The sequence below is a fragment of the Phasianus colchicus genome, chromosome Z (genome assembly GCF_987193195.1).
Source record: "Phasianus colchicus chromosome Z, bPhaCol1.hap1.1, whole genome shotgun sequence".
Classification (NCBI taxonomy): Eukaryota; Metazoa; Chordata; class Aves; order Galliformes; family Phasianidae; genus Phasianus; species Phasianus colchicus.
The window spans coordinates 75,323,364-75,342,918 of NC_143476.1; the positions used below are offsets into that span (position 1 = coordinate 75,323,364).

At 39.4% G+C, this 19,555-nt stretch overlaps 1 protein-coding gene across 2 annotated transcripts in view; it reads left to right on the plus strand.

Moving 5' to 3' along the window:
- The first annotated feature begins 1,073 nt into the window (after nt 1-1,073).
- The window catches only part of LOC116239165 (chondroitin sulfate proteoglycan 4-like), a 42,717-nt gene continuing 24,235 nt past the window's right edge, over nt 1,074-19,555 (plus strand). Inside the window, exons 1-6 of one of the 2 annotated variants that reach the window (XM_090131317.1) lie at nt 1,235-1,272; nt 4,109-4,246; nt 11,177-11,340; nt 11,946-15,515; nt 16,351-16,821; nt 17,623-17,799. In XM_090131317.1, coding sequence (XP_089987443.1) covers nt 4,246; nt 11,177-11,340; nt 11,946-15,515; nt 16,351-16,821; nt 17,623-17,799 — 4,383 coding nt within the window. In that variant the 5' untranslated portion in view covers nt 1,235-1,272; nt 4,109-4,245. Of the gene's footprint in view, nt 1,273-4,108; nt 4,247-11,176; nt 11,341-11,945; nt 15,516-16,350; nt 16,822-17,622; nt 17,800-19,555 lie in introns of both variants that reach the window. The other variant, XM_031609205.2, reaches the window with a different exon arrangement.

Below are 19,555 nucleotides of genomic sequence, written 5' to 3' on the forward strand. Positions count from 1 at the left end.
CTCTAACTACTACATATTTATTCTATAAGAAAACATGTTTTACATCTTCATGCATAGTACTTTTTAATGCGAGTATTATCGTTGTAGATACAGACTGTATTTGGTTAAAAAAAATAATCAAGAAAGTAATAGATAAAAAGACATTTTATTTTACAACTATGAATGGCAATGGTATTTAAAAGTTACATGTAGAACATATGTAGAGTACTGAAACTTCCTTCTACTCTCTAAAGAGACTTTAAAGGCACTGTGATGTGCTGTTTACTTTCTGTTATATGTCCATTCCAGAATCCTATTGGGCAGTGAAACTGGTGGAGGGGACTGGAGCACAAGTCTTATGAGCAGCAGCTGAGGGAATTGGGATTGTTCAGCCCAGAGGGGACTTAGGGGAAACCATATTGCTCTCTACAACTACCTGAAACGAGGTTGTGGCAAGGTCGGGATTGGCCTTTTCTCATTGATAACTTGTGATAGGACTACAGACAACGGTCTGAAGCTGCACCAGCGGTGGTTCAGGTCGGATATTAGGAAAAATCTCTTTTCAGAAAAGAGTGGTAACACATTGGAGCGAGCTGCCCAGGGGAGCGGAGGAGTCACCGTCCCTGGAGACGTTCGGGGAACGTGCAGATGTGACACTGAGGGACACGGTTAGCGGGCACGGTGGTGACTGCTGACTTGATCCTAGAGGTCTTTTCCAACTTTAACGATTCTGTCATTCTATGTTTGCAGACAACATCGCATTCGGGAGTGCAGACCACCTGTGGCTGCTTCCAGCTGCAGTGACGCGGTGATACAGCAAGTTGTGAAAGCGGTGAGCAGCTGCCGAATGCTGGAAAACCTGCGCGGTGCCAGGGCCGGGCACGAAGGACGGGAAGCCTTGCGACGTGTCCCAGGCATGAGCCGGGGAAGAAAACTACCGACAGAAACGTCAGGGCGCCCCTCGCTCCGAGGCCCACTTCGGAAGACGCGGGCTCCGGCCCCGCTCCCCGACTCGGCAGCTCCGGCCCCGGCCACAACCACCGAGAGGGCCGGGCCGCGCTGCGCCGTGCCGGCGCGGAGCCGCCCCCCTCACGGCGCTGCGAACGGGGAGGCGGGACGGGGGGAAGCGGCGATCGCCGAGGGGAGGGCGGGGAGCTCCGCGGCGGGCCCCCCGGCTCCCCAAGGCCTCGCCCCGCTCTGCCCTCTTGGGCGGCGGTATGGCGGGCGGGCTCCGCGCCCCGCTGTTGGCAGTGCTGGCGCTGCTGCTGGCCGCCGACCGGGCGGCTCTCGCAGGTAGGGCTGCCGCCATGGCGGGCGCCGCGGGGCTCCGGGCGGGCGGGTGCGAGAGGACGGCCCTCGCGGGGTCGCCCCGCCGGGGTCGGGAGCGGAGTGCGAGCTCGGAGCTGCGGCTGAACCGCGCGTGTGCCCCCAGCGCCGCTCTGTGAGGCCTGGAGCAAGAACGTGAAAAAAATCCTTTTTTAAAAAATTATTTATTTATTTATTTATTTATTTTTAACAGTTGTGGGTGTGACTGTAGTTATATGGCACGGGCAAAGCCCCAAGGTGCGTGCAAGCGTGTGCCCCGTGATTCCTTCCCGTCTTGGTTTACCTGCCAACGAGCAGTCCCCGTGGTCAGTAGCTCGGGCACCTGGTTTTGGCAGCCACACTGAGCTTATGGCTGACGTCTGGCTTCCAAACCTGCCGGGTGCTGCGCTCTGCTGCTGGCGGGTGTGCTGCTCTGCTGGAGCTGACGCCAGGACTGCCACAAGCTTACTTTCGATGTTTGTCTATATTTTTGTGTGAGCTGTAAGTACAGCATTGAGCACTGGTCATCAAGCTTTTTTAATATCTGTGCTTAATAATGGACTAGCAAGCATTGAAGTGTCTTTTTTAGCGTGCTTTGTAATCCCACATGACGTGAGTTCTTCTGGGTAAAAGGTCTCCACACATGGTAGGGGGAATATTGCTCATAGAAGTGTCTCTTAAATGTCGTGAGTATCTAGGAGATCTGATTTTCTCTGGAATTTCTGAAGTGAGGTAGCATTGTCGGAAATGTCACTATCTAAGAGTTTTGTCATTTACTTTGCTGGCAATAATGTGAGGTCAGCTAGTACAGTTTTGCAAACAATGCTATGGAAGTTGACAGACTACTTCATGCCTGCTGCTACAGTAGTGTCTTGAATTCCAGGCCTTGCAAGGCACAGCCACAGCTGGATGCGGCATTTCCAGGTTGCAAGGTAGGGTGTCAGACGCAGCCTGCTGCTTGTGCTAATCTAGGTACAGCAGTATGGAATGCTGCAGCTAAGCTCTCTTCATGCTGAGTTCTGCCAGCCAATGTAGTTTGGCTGTACCCGGTCAGCATGTTAAAATCCAGTACTTGTCTCCTACTGTAGCTGCTGTTTATAGCCATGAGAGACAGATCCTGGTCCCACACATCTTAGACTGGAGTAGAAAACCTGCAGAAGTCTGGAACAAAAAAACAGCGCTAACAACTTCTTTTAGATGGTGAACTGAAATTAGGCATTAAGTAGTTTGCACAACTCTTTGATTTGTTTCTATGATGGAACCAGAACTTAACATCACCTAACTATAGTTATCTGGAAATCTGGTGTGTAAAGCATATGTGGATGTAGCACAAGGATGCATATTACTTTGTGCATTGTCATCTGTTAGAGGCTTACAGACTCTTACTTTTGATTTGCCCACATAATCTCACTGCAAATCCAGCAGTGAGAAAGTGTGAACCAACATTGAGAATTCACTTCCAAATGAGGGCTATCTTACCTGTAAATGGCATTCCTAGCAAATCTGGCAGTTGTTTAATGTGTCCATTCTTCCTGTACTCCTCTGTGTACTGTTGATGGTATCTTCTACTGGTTTCAATAACAATTAAAAATGGAAGTAAAGTTTTGGTTCTGTTTACTCCCTGTCATTTTGCTGCATTGTATCTTCTGTTGTCATTGTATCAAAACTTAGCTAATCAAACTCCTGTTATGTGAAGTATCAGAAGGGTGCAGTGAAGAGTGTAGTTTTAGTTCAGACTCTGTGATCTGGAAAGAGACATTTCCAACACTACGCCAGTGTACTATGGCGTTCCTAAGTGTCAGAATGTCTTCTACTTTCAGGTCTTGAGGTGTATCAAACTCCAAAGTGCAGTTTGATATTCTGTTTTTCTCTGATGAATTTTTACAGAAGATGCAGTTTCAATCACCCCTGACTTTCCTACTGCTTCTACAGTATATGATCTTTGCATACTATTCAAATGGAGTAGAAGACAGACATTTTAATAATGAAATGTGGTTGTATTTCTTAGACATAGTACCACCAATGTATTTAGGAAACCTTTCTAAGAAGAAAAAGAAGGAAAGGATCTCTGTGTGGAATTTAGTCGTCAGGGATATTTGGAAGAAATGCACCTGAATTCCGAGAGACTGCAGTTTAGATCCTCACTGTCCTTTTAAAACAAAGATTTTAACCAGCTTCCCAACAAAGATTTGTAAGCAAACTGTGATGTTGGGATATTCTGATGGTGTTGGGTTCTGATGGTGTTTATCCATCTCACCAGTTAAGTTAAATCTTAAGTTAAATCTACGATGCAGCTAGAACTAAATTAAAAATACAATATTTTAAATATGGTTCCATCCAGCTGCAAGATAAAATAAAGAAGACATGATTGTATTTTAAATTGTGAAGTTACATTTTCTGCTGTTTATTATTATTATTTTTTCTATCCAGATTATTATTGGTAATTGCACTTTTTCATCTCCCTGCTAGAGGGGGAGGCATTGAGATTCACTGTAGAAAACAGGGCTGTTATCAGCATGAGGTTACACCTGCATAAAGGTATTGCTCATTTCATCAAGCCCTTGACTTTCTGGTTAGTACCTTTAAATCCATTCAGTCTATCCTAATGGAGCAAAACCCAAAGTTTTTGGAAAGTGAAGCCAGGTTTCAATCTGGAATATCAGAAAAATCAGCTACCAAACTGATTCTTCATCACTGCAAATCAGAAGGAAAAAGGTAATATGAGAGTACTTTAAGAAAGTAATTGTTGTCAAATATTGGTTTTTTTCCAACTTCTAGTTTGAATGAGTTTTGAATAACTTGAGCTGATTGTTTTTATTTCTAGAATATGCTGCTCATGAGAACTCCGTGAAACCTATGTCTTATTGTAATGGCTGTTTCACGGAATCACAGAATCGTAGGGATTGGAAGGGACCTCTGGAGATCATCTAGTCCAACACCCTGCTAAAGCAGGTTCACTACAGTAAGTTGCACAGGAAAGTGTCCTGTTGGGTTTTGAATATCTCCAGAGAAGGAGGCTCCACAATCTCTATGAGCAGTCTGTTCCAGTGCTCTGTTACCCTCAGAGTAAAGACATTTTTCCACATGTTTATATGTAACTTCTTATGTTTCAGTTTGTACCCATTGCCCCTTATTTTCACAGAATCACAGAATTATAGGGGCTGGAAGGGACCTCCAGAGATTGAGTCCAATCCCCTGCAAAGCAGGGTCCCTACAGCAGGCTGCACAGGTAGGCATCCAGGCAGGCCTTGAATATCTCTAGAGAAGGAGACTCCACAGCCCACCTGTGCAGCCTGTTCCAGTCCTCTGTCATCCTCGCTGTGAAGAAGTTCTTAGGCACATTTGAGCAGAACTTCCTGTGCTTCAGTTTGTGGCCATTTTCCCTTGTCCTATCAACCAAGCACTGCTGAAAAGAGGCTGGCCTTTTCTCTTTACCTCCTGCACCTTAGGTATTTATAGACATTGATCAGATCCCTCTGAGTCTTCTCTTCTCAAGGCTGAACAGACCCAGGTCACTCAGTCTTTCCTCAAAAGGGAGATGCTCCAGGTTCTTTATCATCTTTATGGCTTTGCACTGGACCCTCTCTAGAAGTTCCCTGTCTTCTTTGAACTGAGGAGCCCAGAACTGTGCATAAAACTCCGGATGTGGCCTCACCAGGACCAGGGCTTTTACTATTTGTATTATGTTTTAAAAAAATAGTGGTTTTAATCACTGGTATACTATAGAGTGTTGTTAATGATCTTTCCAAAAGTTCAAAAAGATGTTATTCATATAAGAATATTCTGCCTGAAAAAATTACTTTTAATTACTTTTCAGTTAGGACACTTTTATATAAGAAACATTTCATTTCATCATATTTCCACAGCATCTATCTCCCACCACTCAGATGTTTACTTCAGGGGGTTTTGTTTAAATGACTCACTTTTAAATAATTGTAAAATACCAATAGAGACCAGTATCTCTTACTCTGAACTGTTTTTAAGTACTTTAATATTAGGATTTCTCCTGCAGTCACAGTGGTTTAAATGCATGCGTGGCAGCCTCGGATTGAAAGGAAACAGCTGGAACAGATAATTGCAGCATGTGAAGGAATCAATTTGGCTCAGTTCTAGTTCCAGCTTCAAGGAAAATATGGTAAAGCTAAAAAAAAATTATGGAAGTAGAGTCTGTATTTGTGGACATTAAAGAATTCACTTCAGAGAAGACTGACGTCTCTTCTTGTACAGTTGTTGAAGTCTTGGACGTGGATGAAAAGCTCTGGTATCTCCAAGCATCTAGAGAAGTTGCTTGTTTCTGGGTCAGCTTTAAGCATATTTATAGCGCAGAGCATGTGCAGTAGTTGCAGAAATATTCTTTAGTCCCTCATTCTGCTTTTTTTTCCATGGTGAACAGCTGTAAAAAGCTTCTTGTGTGAGGTACATTTTATTTCTCTGGATTCCTCAGAACTTGTTAACGTCTCCACTTTTGTTGTGCAATCAAAATGAACAAGACTTTAAAAAGTTATTAATATCATGATGATTTATTTATATTTGGTATTAAAAGACCGTGAACACTTGTTTCCATCACTCAGGTTCCAGGGGAGAGTCTAACTTATTATGTTCACATCTGAAGTTGCATGCTCTTTTTCCTGTAGCTTATGAGAAAAGAGTTGGAACCTACACATTGTACAACTAACAGTTCAGCCTGCTCCTAGATGATTAGGCATTTATCACCTCTTGTTGTTAAAATTTGCAATTCAGTGCCAGGAGGAAGCAAAAGAAAAAGAGCTGTAAGACATATACTCATGCACCACTCATGCATGCTGCAGCTGTCCACACTGTTGCTCTCCCTTGCTAATTCCCTGGGTTGTTCCAGTTATTTCATCTTAGTTACAACAGAAGCACTGTGGAATCTAAAAGGATCTTTCATTGTTTACCACATTTGCATAATTGGGGGCACTGGGGCTAATGGGGCTACTAGCTTTACTTTCATGAATCCTGAAATCATAATTATCTTATGGAAATCTTCATCTTGAGGTACCACAATCTCTTTGTCTCTCAGTGAAGCACCTTAAAGTATGTGGAAGTTCAGAAGAAGTGTGTTGGTATGGAGAAGTGTGTGTTTGCTTTTAGAATGGAGGGTTGAAGGCAGGGAGGATGCAGTTACACTGCTTCGGTGTCTCAGCAGCCCCTAAGTGAACTCTTGTGGAATGTGCTTCATAGTCTCCCTTTAATATGGAAAGGTCACTGAAACAAAAGAGACAAAGGAAAATACTGCCATTCTGAAAGATCAATATTTATTTGACCAACCTCTGCTGGCCCATTTCTGTTCCATTTACCTTTCTGTGAATGAGCTGCAGGGAACTAGTCTTTCTTTACGGTGCAATCGCAGCTGGATAGGGAGAAGCCTTCATCACAACTTGGAGAGGCGTCATAGATCTACTGAAGGCACTGAAAGCAATACCTGACCAGGCACAGCTAATGAATATTCCTATTGTGCTTTGTCTTGAGTCTCCTGTTGGGACAATATGCATTATCACTCTCTTTTTGCTTTCCATTTTTCACGAAGAAAGATACATAATTTCATTTTCTTGAAGGGTTGTTGTACAGTTGCAGCGTCATGGGAGGGATCTGTGTAAAACATCTAGCAAGTGAGGACCTTTTCTGTTTGGAGCTCCTTGTTACCTTTTACAATTAGATGATAAAGTAGCAGGTTCAAAAACAGTGAAAAGTGGTTTTTATTTTACCCCTTTTATAGAATCTATTATGAATAGCATGAATATAAAAACCTTCCTGAGTTAAGTTCCAAGCTTAAGCTTTTTCTTAAAACTTTCTGTGGGAAGAGATCCCAGGAAGGGAACGGTTGAGATATGCACAGCTTTGGCTGTTTCCTGTCAACACTGGTGACTAAAAGGAGTTGATCAGATATGATGTTTGCATCAAACTACTTCAGTTAATTGCAGTGTTAATTGTGATTCTGATATCAGTTCTTCCTTATGCATTGCTGAGAAAACACATGCTGTAGTCTGAAAAGAAAAATATTGGCCAAAAATGTGGAAAAAATTACATTTTTAATCTTGATTTTGTTCTTGGATTTACGTGTGTGGCTCATGATAGCTGTGTATGAGTTTGAGGCTGGTTGCTTTTGATTCATTTCTGGTTGGTTTTTTTGTTTTGTTTTGTTTGTTTGTTTGTTTTGCATATTGAGTAGAAAAGCTAAGAGGTAAACAATTGAAGGTGTGGCAACTTGTTGAATTTGGTTATCTTTTTAACAGCAAAGGAAAAGGATGCTGAATGAAAGGTTAAAATGCTAACCTAATGCTTCCACTAGATAACAGAGTAAAGATTTCTGTGCTCTGTTATTCTGAAGGCTACTTCTTTCTCACATGGTTTCTTGTGTTTACTTCTAAGAAAGCTGTTGTGGGCAGAGCTGATCAGGAATATTTAGAAAAATTACTATAAACTTTTCAAAACTTGAACTTTACATGTAAGTGTAATATTTGTTATCATGAAAATATTAGAAAGTACTTATAGCCTGAGTGTGGTGTGTTTCTAATCAGTGTTGGGGTGGGCTGTAGAGGAGAAGGAAAAGAGATAAGGAATGCAAATTAACTGGTAAATCAGATCTTTAAATGGATATCCATGTTTTCTGGCTTTATGTATTTACGTTGATAGAAGCAGCATTTCCTGGCAAGACTGCAGGAACAGCACAAAGCTGCACAAGGCTGTAGTGGAGGAGGTTCAGACTGGACACTGGGAGAAATGTTTTGTAGGAAGGGTGGTCAAACACTGCAACAGGCTTCCTGGAGAGAAGTTTGGTGCCTATGCCTGTCAGTGTTTAGGAGGCATTTGGATAATGCCTCTTGGGTAATAAGATTTGGATAACAATGTGCTTTAACTTCTGGTTAGCCCTGGAGTGGTCAGGCAGTTGGACTTGATGAACTTTGTAGCCCCAACCTGTTCTGATCATTTCTATTATATATATAAATGTCCACAAAGACAAAATTATAGTTGACCTAGATCTTATTCTAATCTCCTTCCACCCATCTTTTTCCTTTGGGGCATAGACTGACATTGCAAAATCGATTGTCTATTCAGGAAATCCAGAGGAATTGTTCACTCTGTGATATGCTAAATTCACATGTTCCATTATCAAGGGAGCAAAAAAGGCATCCCCTTTTCTAACGTGGTGGCACGACAGTCAGAATTTGGTTTCGGCCAGAAATCATCCTAAAGTCATTGTGAAAGAGTCTGCTTTAACAAAACTTGATTCCTATGTTGTAATAACATGCTGCTTAGTTTGATGGGTACTGAAGCAGAAAGCATGCCAAAGCACAGTAGGTGGTTTTGGCACAATATCTCATTTAGTACTGGATCAGTGCCTGATACTGAGTTTCCTATCCTACCTTCAGTGGTGGACTGTGACTCTGAAGTGTTCTGTGGGAGGCAAAAGCTTATGTTAACTTATGTTTGTTTTTTCTTTTCTAGAAAAACCAGTTCAAACACCAAAATTTTCCCAATGGCACACTGAAAAATATTGTCTCTCTGCAACTTCATTTCTAGTTATTCTAAATTGCATTTAGTAATAGATAAGTTTATCTTTCAGCTCAATTTCTTCTCCTGACATCCAGTGTTTTTTCCATCCAGCATACTTGAGTCTAATGAAAATTTGATGTCTTGAGAAGTTAATTTCAACTTCCAACCATGGTTATTAGTTTTGATACAGAAATTCCTAGATTAAATTTGTGGGCTGTATTAGAGTAATTGTAATGAAACTTTCATGATGATAAAGTCCACAGAAGCTTTGGATTTTACTTGTTAATTTCTGATGAACCTCACTGATAAAATTATAGTGAATCTTTTTCTTTCCCCATCCATAGGAGTGCTAAAATATAAGTAGCAACAAAGTGAACAAATTGCTTAGAGTCTCAGTAGGGTGAGTGGCAGCATCTCAGGGTGGATCCTTCTTGTACTCATTCTACTATATTTCTGTTCTAATGTTACTGCAGTGACTGAAGGAAATCAATCAATTTTTGATTAATGCAAATTGTTTCAGAAAGCTAGGGTATGCTTCTTATGACATTCAGGAAGACAGTATCTGAATGCTTCATTTGCTGAGATAGACATCTGAGGACTTCTCTCCCTTACCTGTGTCATTGGCTCCAAAGCACAATAGGATACCATCAGTCACCTACATTTCGTCTGCAGGAAGAATAACATACCTAGCCATTACCGTAATATGTGTTTACCATAATGTAACACTTATGAACACATAAGCTATTTTCTGTCTCATCGGTGAAGATTGCTCTTCATTTATACTGAGGGATTCTCATTTATACTGTATGTGGTTCTGTACCATAGTACTGTTTTAAGCTATTTTCTTTATTAACCTCAAAATAGTAACATTTCTATATACAAAAAATAGCCTTTGTTTTATTGCTATATGGATTTTGTAGAATACCCGTAAGGTTTACTAGAGCTATTTGATGAAAGCTTCTTTTATGCTTTTTTTTTTTTTCAATTTAAAACCAGTTTTTTTTACACACAGTAGTGACTCTTCCTTTGCAAGAAATGTGTGTACCTCTGTAATCTAAAAATCCCTCCTCTGTTTCTATGGGTACTTAATATAATAATTTGTTTTGCAATTTGCACTGCTCTGCATAGTAATAGAGAAGGTGGTAAAGGCAGAGAGCAGTTGAATGAAGAAGTTTGCTTTTGTTACAGTTCTCTCCTTCAGAGAGTGAAGAGCTGAAGGAGATGTATACAAAACTGAGTGACTGGGCTACAGGGCAGCAGGGTTGGTTCATGGCTGCGTAAAGGAACCAACAGGATAGGTAGGACTCTTGAACCTGGAAAAGTAAGAGACAAGAAAATGTGAAAGACTATGTTTCTGCAGGGTGCTGGGAGACCTGCAAGTCTTCTTACCCAAGATGACAGAGGAGGTCTCTGGCAGAGATGTAGGGGAACTTATTATAAATGAATATGCTTACATGTACTCAAAGAGAAACTAGATAAGTACTTCAGGGAGAAATACTTTGGCAATTCAAAAACAGACCAACTGTGACAAGCTCCAGAAAAGACTGAAAAGAAAAAGAATTGCAGAGTAGGAGTGTATATGAAGGAAGTTGTTAACTATACTTGTGCTGTTCTTATGATGTCGTTTGATTTGTGTTGGAGATAAACGACTGGGCTATATTCATTTCATGTCCAAACCGATGTGGCCATTGAGCTCTTATCCAATTACAGGATGAATTTAATATCTAAGATCTATTTCTGTTCATGTTGTGATTTAGCCAGTGGGCAGCAGTGTCTCCTCTCTTCCCCATCTCCAACTGGGATGCAGGGAAAAAAAAAGTAGAACCCGTGGGTTGAGATAAAGACAGTTTAATAAGACTGAATCAGAAGAGATTATAATAATAATAAAGAATATACAGAACAAGTGATGCACAGTGTATTTGCTCACCACCCACTGACCAGTGCCCAGACAGTCCTCAAGCAGAGATTTCTCACCCTAGCCAACTCCCCTCACTTTTATAGTTCAGCATGGCACCATATTATGTGGAATATCCCTTTTGCCAGTGTAGGTCATCTGTCCTGGTTCTGTCCCCTTCGAACTCACTGTGCACGCACGGACCCCTCGCTGGCAGGACAGTATGAGAATCTGAAACTTCCTTGGCTCTGTGGAGCACTGCTCAGCAAAAGCTAAAACGTGTCAACACTGTTTCTCTCTTAAAGCCAAAACACTACATACCAGATGCTATAAGGAAAACTATCATCTTAAACCAAGACAAGTATTAACTCTCCATATAATTATTTATATATGTTTTTTATATATGTTTAGATACAAATGAGAAAAAAGTGAATTTATGTGTGTACCTAAATTTCATGCTTGTTTTCTTTTCCTTCTTTTTAGTGTCATTTTATGGTGATAGTTTTGTGGCATTGAAGATGGCAGAAGCGTCCTATCAGACAACCTTACAGTTACGATTTCTAACAAGCAAGCCACATGGATTGCTTTTTCTTGCAGCTGGGAAGAAAGATTATTGTTTGATAGAGTTACAGTCAGGAAATCTGCAGGTATAATTTGTAACTATAGCAAAAAAGATATGTGTAGCCTCTGCTGTTGAGTTTTTCTTTAAGCTGTTGTCGGTAACAGTTCTCAAAGTTTATGTTTAAAAAAATGGAAATGTCACATAACATTTTTTTGAAATTTTCAATTAAATTATATGTTTCTTACAATGATAGTTATTAAGAAGCTACTTATTTAGAAGTGTCCTAGATCTCTAGAAAGTCATAAGATCAAAATCACTCTGTTCAAGGCATGAGGTTCAGTGAGGTAAAATTTAATGATATTGACATCTTAGAAAATGTTGGGATCCAAATAATAATTGTTCTGCAAGGCATGTTCTTCAAACAGCGCTGTCACCTGGATTCTTGCTGATTGTTGGTTTAGCAAAACTAGAGAGCAGTCCATTCCCATTTCTTCAATTAGAGAAATCAAACTTGTGATGTCAAGTGAACCTACACAAATATTTAATGAGACTTCTTTTTTTAAATTATACTTTATGAATGGTATGCTTAATACGAAAATTAATGAAAATTAACCTAGCAAGTCTCTATGAATATATGATTGTAAAAAAGATTACTTTGGATTTTGATATATTTTTAATTTTTTCTTGCAGTTGAGAATTAACTTTGGCATGGGAGAACGAATACTGCGTTCTTGGCAAAGATCTCATCTGAATGATTCAGCTTGGCACTTGGTTGAACTGCATCATGAACGTGACAATGTCACATTGTTAATTGATAAAAATGATAGGACTACTGCAAAAATGCCTGGATCTCTCAATGAATTAAATATTGATCATGGATTCTACGTAGGTGGTACTACGGAACTTGATGTTCCTTACCTTGTTCGGGGACTGCCCAGCTTTCGAGGATGTATTGATGATGTGTTATTTAATCAGCTAGACATTTTGATGCCCCTGAGATCTTCCAGGTTTAAAAAAGTCCATGAAGTTTCAGTGGGATGCAGTGATGAATTCTTTGCAGGTGAAGATGAACCCATCAGTTTTTTTAGTTCCAGATCCTATGTTTCTTTCCCATTATGGAATGTTGTTGATGGTGAGGGAGTCTTGGAATTTGCATTGCAAACATCAGCTGCACGTGGCTTGCTGCTTTATCATCCTGGACAAGAAGGAGATTTCATTGCAATGGTGGTGGAAGATGGATTGATTAAAGCCTATACTGAAAAGCATAAAAGTAGAACCTGCCTTTCCTCTCTTAGGTCAGTCAATGACAGTCATTGGCATTACATTAAGCTCAAATTTACTGCAGAATATTTACAACTTACATTGGATAAAGAAACTGTGAAAAAATCATTCCCTCCTCAAAACGAGCTGCTGCTTCTGAATGGGTCACTCTTTGTAGGTGGCGTAGATGACAGTAAACGATTGGAAGTGATTAAATTAGAGCTAACCTCCGTGTCTGGGAAGCATGCCAGAGGAAGGTCCTTCAGAGGTTGTTTAAGAGACCTGAAAGTCAATTCAGAAAAGAAATCGCTGAAGAATGTTCAAGTAACAAAGGATATTTCAGCTGGATGTGAAGCGGAAAATGCTTTTAATACAAATCTTTCTTTGGAGATGGCTGTAAAATATCCTACTGTAAAAGCAGCCCCACCACTTGCCCTTTCCCCTGAAAACTCTGTCTCTCTGGGACAGGAAGATAAAAACCACTTTTTAGTTCTGAGTAACCTGATTGTTAAAGAAGGTGGAAAAGCCTCACTTGAATCTAAACATATTCAAGTTAATTTAGACTTTCAGAAATTAGGAATTAATCTATCACAAGTTCTTTTTGAAATAAAGGAACCACCATCACATGGTACCTTGAAACTAGATATTGAACCAGTGTTGGAGGTAAATATGTTTACTTTGCAGGATGTGTGGCAAGGGAAGATTCTGTACATCCATGGTGGCTCTGAAGATACTTACGATTATTTTAATTTCTCCATTTCTGCACACAATAGAAAGATTGTGCCTCCATATTTGCAAAGAAATGAGGAGTATATGTTTAGCATTATCATCACTCCAGTAAATGATGCTCCTGAGATCACACTTGCTGAGGGAAACTTACTGCTTTTGATAGAAAACTCAAAGAAACGTTTGACTAGTGACTTGATAAGAGTATTAGATAATGATACAGATCCTCTGGACCTCAGTCTTTCAGTGCTTGGAAATCTTAATGCAAATGCAGGATATTTAGAAAATTCAAAACATCCTGGAAAGACTATTACTACTTTTTCTAATGAGGACTTACAAAAAGGCTATGTTTTCTTTGTCCACACAGGTGTCAGGAACTCAAGGATTGTTCTGAGAGCAAACGATGGTGAGAAAGTGAGCAACACTGTTGTGTTACGCATCATGGCAATTCCTTTGGAATACAAAGTTGTTAGCAACTCAGGAATAAAACTCGTCCAAGGTGCTACAGCTCTAATCACATCCAGGCATCTGACAGTTGAAACAAATGCCAACCTCCAAGAGCTGGAGATTCTATATGAGATCATAGATGCACCCCAGTATGGGGAAGTTCAAAGGCAGCATTCAAGGGGGGAATGGAAGCAAGTCAGCTCTTTCTCTCAGCGCTCCATTCAGCGCAGCCGTGTAAGATACTGTAGTACTTTTAGAGAAATTCAGCTGGAAAATATTACTGACCAATTTAAATTCAAAGTTAGCATAGGAAACAGAACCAGTGAAGAATATGTGTTTCCAGTTCAAGTAAAATGGTTAAGGTACAGTTTATTGAAATATACTCCTCTAGAAATTGAAAAATCAAAAAAGAAATACTTGAATTCAGATAATCTTTTTGCTGTGCTTGTGGGTCAAGAAATACCTGACGATGAACTTCATTTTAAATTGCTGTCTTTACCAAAGAGTGGACAAATACTGCTTAATGACCAGTCTTTGAAAGAAGATTCAGTCTTTAGCCAGAAAGATATTGCTGATCAAAAAGTGGCATATCAGTTAATGAGCAGCTATTGTGAAGACAATCATGATTCATTTAAATTCCTCATCTCCACAAAGTATCTGGAATCAAATATCTTTGACTTTGAAATCTACATCAAATCAGATTTTAGAAACATAATTGTAATTAACAATGGCTTAACTGTTACTGAAGGTGAAGGAGAATTAATAACAAGCTCAAAATTGTTTGTGCAAACACTGGATAATAAAACTTTCCAGTATACAGTTTTGAAGTTTCCTAAACATGGGAAATTAAAACTCATTAATTCTTCAAATTCATTTGAGAGTAATGGCAATCTCACCACTTTCACTAATAAAGATATAGCTAATAAGCGTCTTATGTATGTGCATGATGATTCTGAAACAGTGTTTGATGAATTTCTTGTGAGAGCTTCCAATGAAGAATCAAGGGAGAGTGCAAATTTTGATCCTGTAGTAGGACCTTCCTCAGTAGAAATTAGATTCAACATTTCTGTCCAGCTGAAGAATGATGAAAAACCAGTACGTGTTGTTGATAAAGTATTTAACATTGTGAGAAATGGACAGCGATTATTGACTTTGGCAGATCTTTGTTATCACGATCCTGATTCTGATTTTGAAGATGGGCAGCTGCTATACATAAGACGTGGCATTTCCAATGGAGATTTGGTGCTAACAAATAATTCATTGCACAGACTCTATCAATTCAAGCAAGCAGACCTGAAGCAAAAGCTAGTCTTGTTTATACACCATGGTGCAGATTTTGGGCGTTTTGTGCTCTTTGTAACAGATGGCAAACACTACACGTCTTTCCTTCTAGAAGTTAATGCCACTGATCCTTATGTTAGCTTGGCAAATAATACAGGTCTGTTGGTTCAAAAAGGAAAAGAGGAAATCATTACAACAGCTAACCTAAGTGCTATTACAAACCAAGACATCAGAAATGATCATGAGATTACATTTGAGATAACCACTTTCCCAAAATATGGAAGAATATCTGTAAATGGTTTAATGATGGACTCCTTCACACAGTTTGATCTGATAAGGGGGTACGTGACATACAGGCATGATGGCAGCAACAACTCTATTGACACATTTAACTTTACAGTCTATGCTAAGAACGTCCATCTTGATTCTGCTGTGCATGTTCGCATGTATTTGGAAAGTCATCAGTGGCGACCAGGAATTGTGAACAGTAACAGTCTCTTAGTTGAAGAAGGAAAAACAGTTAAGATCAGTAAAGGAAAACTGCAAGTGAGTTAACTGTACTGCTAGTAAACTATATTGGCCATTTCTTCACTCTAGTAGCAAGTCTTCTACTCTGCGTTTTCAGACATTGCAGAATTTGCAGTCTCTTTCACCGAATATTTTTCTCTTCTTTATCTCTTTTCGGTTTTCACATTCTGGAGAGAATCTGACATTAGTAGGCTTCCACTGCTAGGAAAGAAAACCAGTTATGTTAAAGAAATAGGATTGACTGTAGTCTTTGACACTGCTAGGTATTGGTGCTTGAGAAGGTTAATATCTTTTCATGTGTACTTGTTTTAGTTGTGAGAGCTTTTTGTATTTATTTTCATGTATCATCCTGATCTAAGCTTGTGGATATGCCAGGGAAGAAAGGATTTCTTTTCTTTCCATTGGAAGCTAGTTCAGGTAATAGTGATCCAAAATTTTAAAAGCATCAAGTCACAAACATAAGTGTTATTTGTTAATAGTAGTTTAAGCTCCCTACTGTCTACTTGTAGCCTTACAGTAACCACCACGAGGGGGCTGCTGCAGCACGCTGCTGTGTTGACTGTAAGTCCTTGTTTCAAGCAGGAATCTACAGCTCTTGCTCAATTAGTTAATTCCAGAGTGTGTGCTTTAAAATTTACAGAGCACATTCAGGGTTACAATACAATCCCATGCCATCTAATCCTATTTCAAGAATTATTGTATGTTAAAAATCTGCAGATATACCTGGACAAGGAATGCCAATTAATTAGGTAGCTGATCCTCTAGTTAAAATTGATAAATTTAGAACAACAGAATTAAATAATTTCTCATATTTCTGTTTAAGTAATTCTGAGGTGTGTTTTTCCAATTTAAGGTTGCCCATGAAAACAGTTCTCCATCTGAGATTGTGTTCACAGTAAGGCAGCTTCCATTACATGGATACATTCGGATGTTTTCATCAGAAGAGAGTTATCTTGGTGCCGAACAAAAGCCAGTTCTGACCTTCACACAGCAAGATGTTGATGACGGCAAAGTTCAGTATGTGCAGACAGTTTCTGACCAATTAAGTGACTATTTTTCTCTGGATGTGACCAGTGGTGTCCAAACCGTGAATGACATAGAAATCTCAGTTGACATTATTCCTAAAATGATTCCTTTGGAAGTAAAGAACTTCACAATAATTGAAGGTAGCTCAAAAGCCCTGGTGGAAGACGATCTAAAAATTTCTAGTAGACACTTTGCAGGACTCAGCTGTGAAATTATTTTAGTTGATCTGCCAAAGCATGGATATTTTGAAGATTCTAATGCTCCTGGAATAAAGTTAAACAGATTTACCAAACAACAGGTAATGTATTTAGATTCATTATCATGATTAATTGTTTGTCCGTGGTTATGACTAACTCTTTCCTTATGTTGTTAAATGCTAATTTTTGTCTGGAGTGGGAGGATTTAGTGGGAGAGAAGGTGAGATGCAGGAGTTTGAGCTTTGGGCCTTGTAAAAGAGATATTGCTGCTGGTCATTTGGTGTTCAGAGGAGGGTGGCTGTTTTTTATGGTCAACCACATCACTTCTGAGAGCTCCTGGTCAAACAAAGCAGTGTATTATAGTCACAAGTGACTGATGAGCCCCTTGCAGTCTTGGGTATATCTTGAGAAGAGCTGACCAGCTGAAATAATATGTAAATTGAACAAGGAGAGATGTGGAAACTATTTTATTTTTTTTTTTGGATTATGTGTTTGCTCATATAGAGTAAATTTATGCGTGAAAAGCTAATTTTAAGTTTGTTTGTTCTAAAAAGGAAAATTATATGTTAAGTCACCATCTATTAATACTCATTTTTTTTCCATTTGTAGCTCCCAGGAAATATCGTAAATACAGTGGGAGTGAATCCCACTATTTTCTCTTTAGGCTGAAGGGGGAATGCCAAGACTGGCAATGTAAGCTGGCTAGAGGTATAGAGCTGTAAAATTTGCCATTGTGGGTAGAACAAAGGTAGACATACAGATTAGATATGACCATAAATTAATTCTTTGGAGTCATAAAAAGTTGAGGCAAGCCAGAGGACTTCAGTAGGTTTACCTGTTTTTTAATGTCACATTCATTTTCTTTCAGCATATTTAGTTTTTTAGGTTGTTATATTTTTCAGGTGGAACAAGAATTAATCTACTATGTTCACGATGGCAGTGAGGAACTAATGGACAATTTTACCTTTATAGTAAATAATGCAGAATTACAGAAACAAAGCTTGCCCCAAACAATGTTTGTAACAGTTACTGCAGTAAATGATGAAGCTCCTGTTATAAAAGTTAACAGAATTCTTCAGGTATGTTTGTCATAATTTTAAAATGTTGATTTCTAACCTGATATCATTTAATATACTCTCATTAACAGATTTTTTGGGGTAGACGGCTCTTACCGTAGCACTGCTGTATCATAGTGTTCTTCACTAGGATGTCTTCAGGGCTGTTAAACATGGCTTAGAAAAGTATCAAGTAATGATGATAAGAGTGCAAATATCTTACTCTTGCCTGTGTGCAGCCTTGGTTCTTGCTATTAAATATACTGAGGTCAGACCTGCTAATGTGTAAGATACTTCTTGTTCTTATCTTGACCCCACGCTGGGACAGGACAGAAGAGATCAGCATTCTCACTTGTGCATCACTACATATCGGATATTTCTGATACAAAAGCAGAATGTTCCCCTTGTAAGGCTTTCTCAGGCATTTTTAAGTTACTAACAAAATAATACAACACAGTTTGTGAAAATCTAGGTTGGTAGGTCACCAAGATATTGCTGCAGACACTGAAGTTATTACTCTGTGTTACTGTGATAAAAAAAAATGTAGTCCCCCCCACCTTGTCGATTTCTAAAGGAAAGTTTAAAATTGCTGAGTGATGCTTCCTTTTTTCTCTTAATAGCTGGCTTTTTAACATTTCACTCTTGAAAAAAGTCACTTCTGTCACTTCAGAGCTTTTTCAGATCTTTTTCTCTCTCTCCCTTTTTCCCTTTCTCACTTCCTTCTGTCCTGTCTGTCCTTCCCTTCTTTTTTCCTGCCTTCTTTTACTTGTGTTATTGTTGCACCCTGTAACAAGAACCAGTTTGCATGTCCCCATATAAACAAAAAACCCTAAGTGTTTAAAGGCTTCCTCCGTGGGACCTGGCAAATAAATCATATGGCTCTGAGAAACAGAATTTAATGAGTAAGGTTTAGCTAACAACTTGTGGTTAGAGAAGACCTGCTGAGAGGCCGTTATGACAGAAAAGGCATTTCAAAATAGATTTGAAAGTAGATAATGGGTGTATTTTGAGGCTACATTGTTCCTGGTGCTGTGTAATGTACTTTACAAGTTGGTGGCATCTAAAAATGCATTTAATTTTATGTATCTGATTTGTGCTACCTAGGGAGAATAAATTACTGTAGAGATGACCACAGCCTTGGGTTGTATATATTGCCTTTTCACACAAGAAAAGATGGTTTTTTTAAGCAGTGATAGTGGTGATGCTGTGCATCTTCCCAGTGGTTGCAACAAGTCCATGATAATCTGCAGATGTGCACAACACAGAGCACCCTATCTGTTGCAAATACTGCCAGTAGGAGGACAAACTGTCTTCACAAGCATTCAAGTAATAGAGTAAAACCTTCCATGGTTAAATTAATCACAGAGGTACTCTATAGACATCAGCACAGCACATGGTGATATTTGTCTAGCAGCATACAAGAGATGTGTGCCCAGCTTGATAGCTCTCTGTGTACAGTACAGGCTTAGAGCTGCATTCTGATCTGAGAACTGAGCCAGCACAGTGCACTGCAGTGCAGCAAATGGCTTTTTTCTAAAAATGGCTGTTAAGTCCTGGCTTCCCAAGAACAATGATAATGCAGCTGAACCTAGCCAAAGTTGATCTTTTTTTGCTGTGCAGGCAGTTTGCAAAGCGACAGCCGTGATACATCTTTTTATTCCTTTGTATCTTGTGATTCTGCTCACCTTGTCTAAACTGTTGCTGACAAATAAGCTTTGATTTTGTAATGAATACACACACACAGTGTGGTGACAGTCAAGTTACATACTGGGAGAAATAC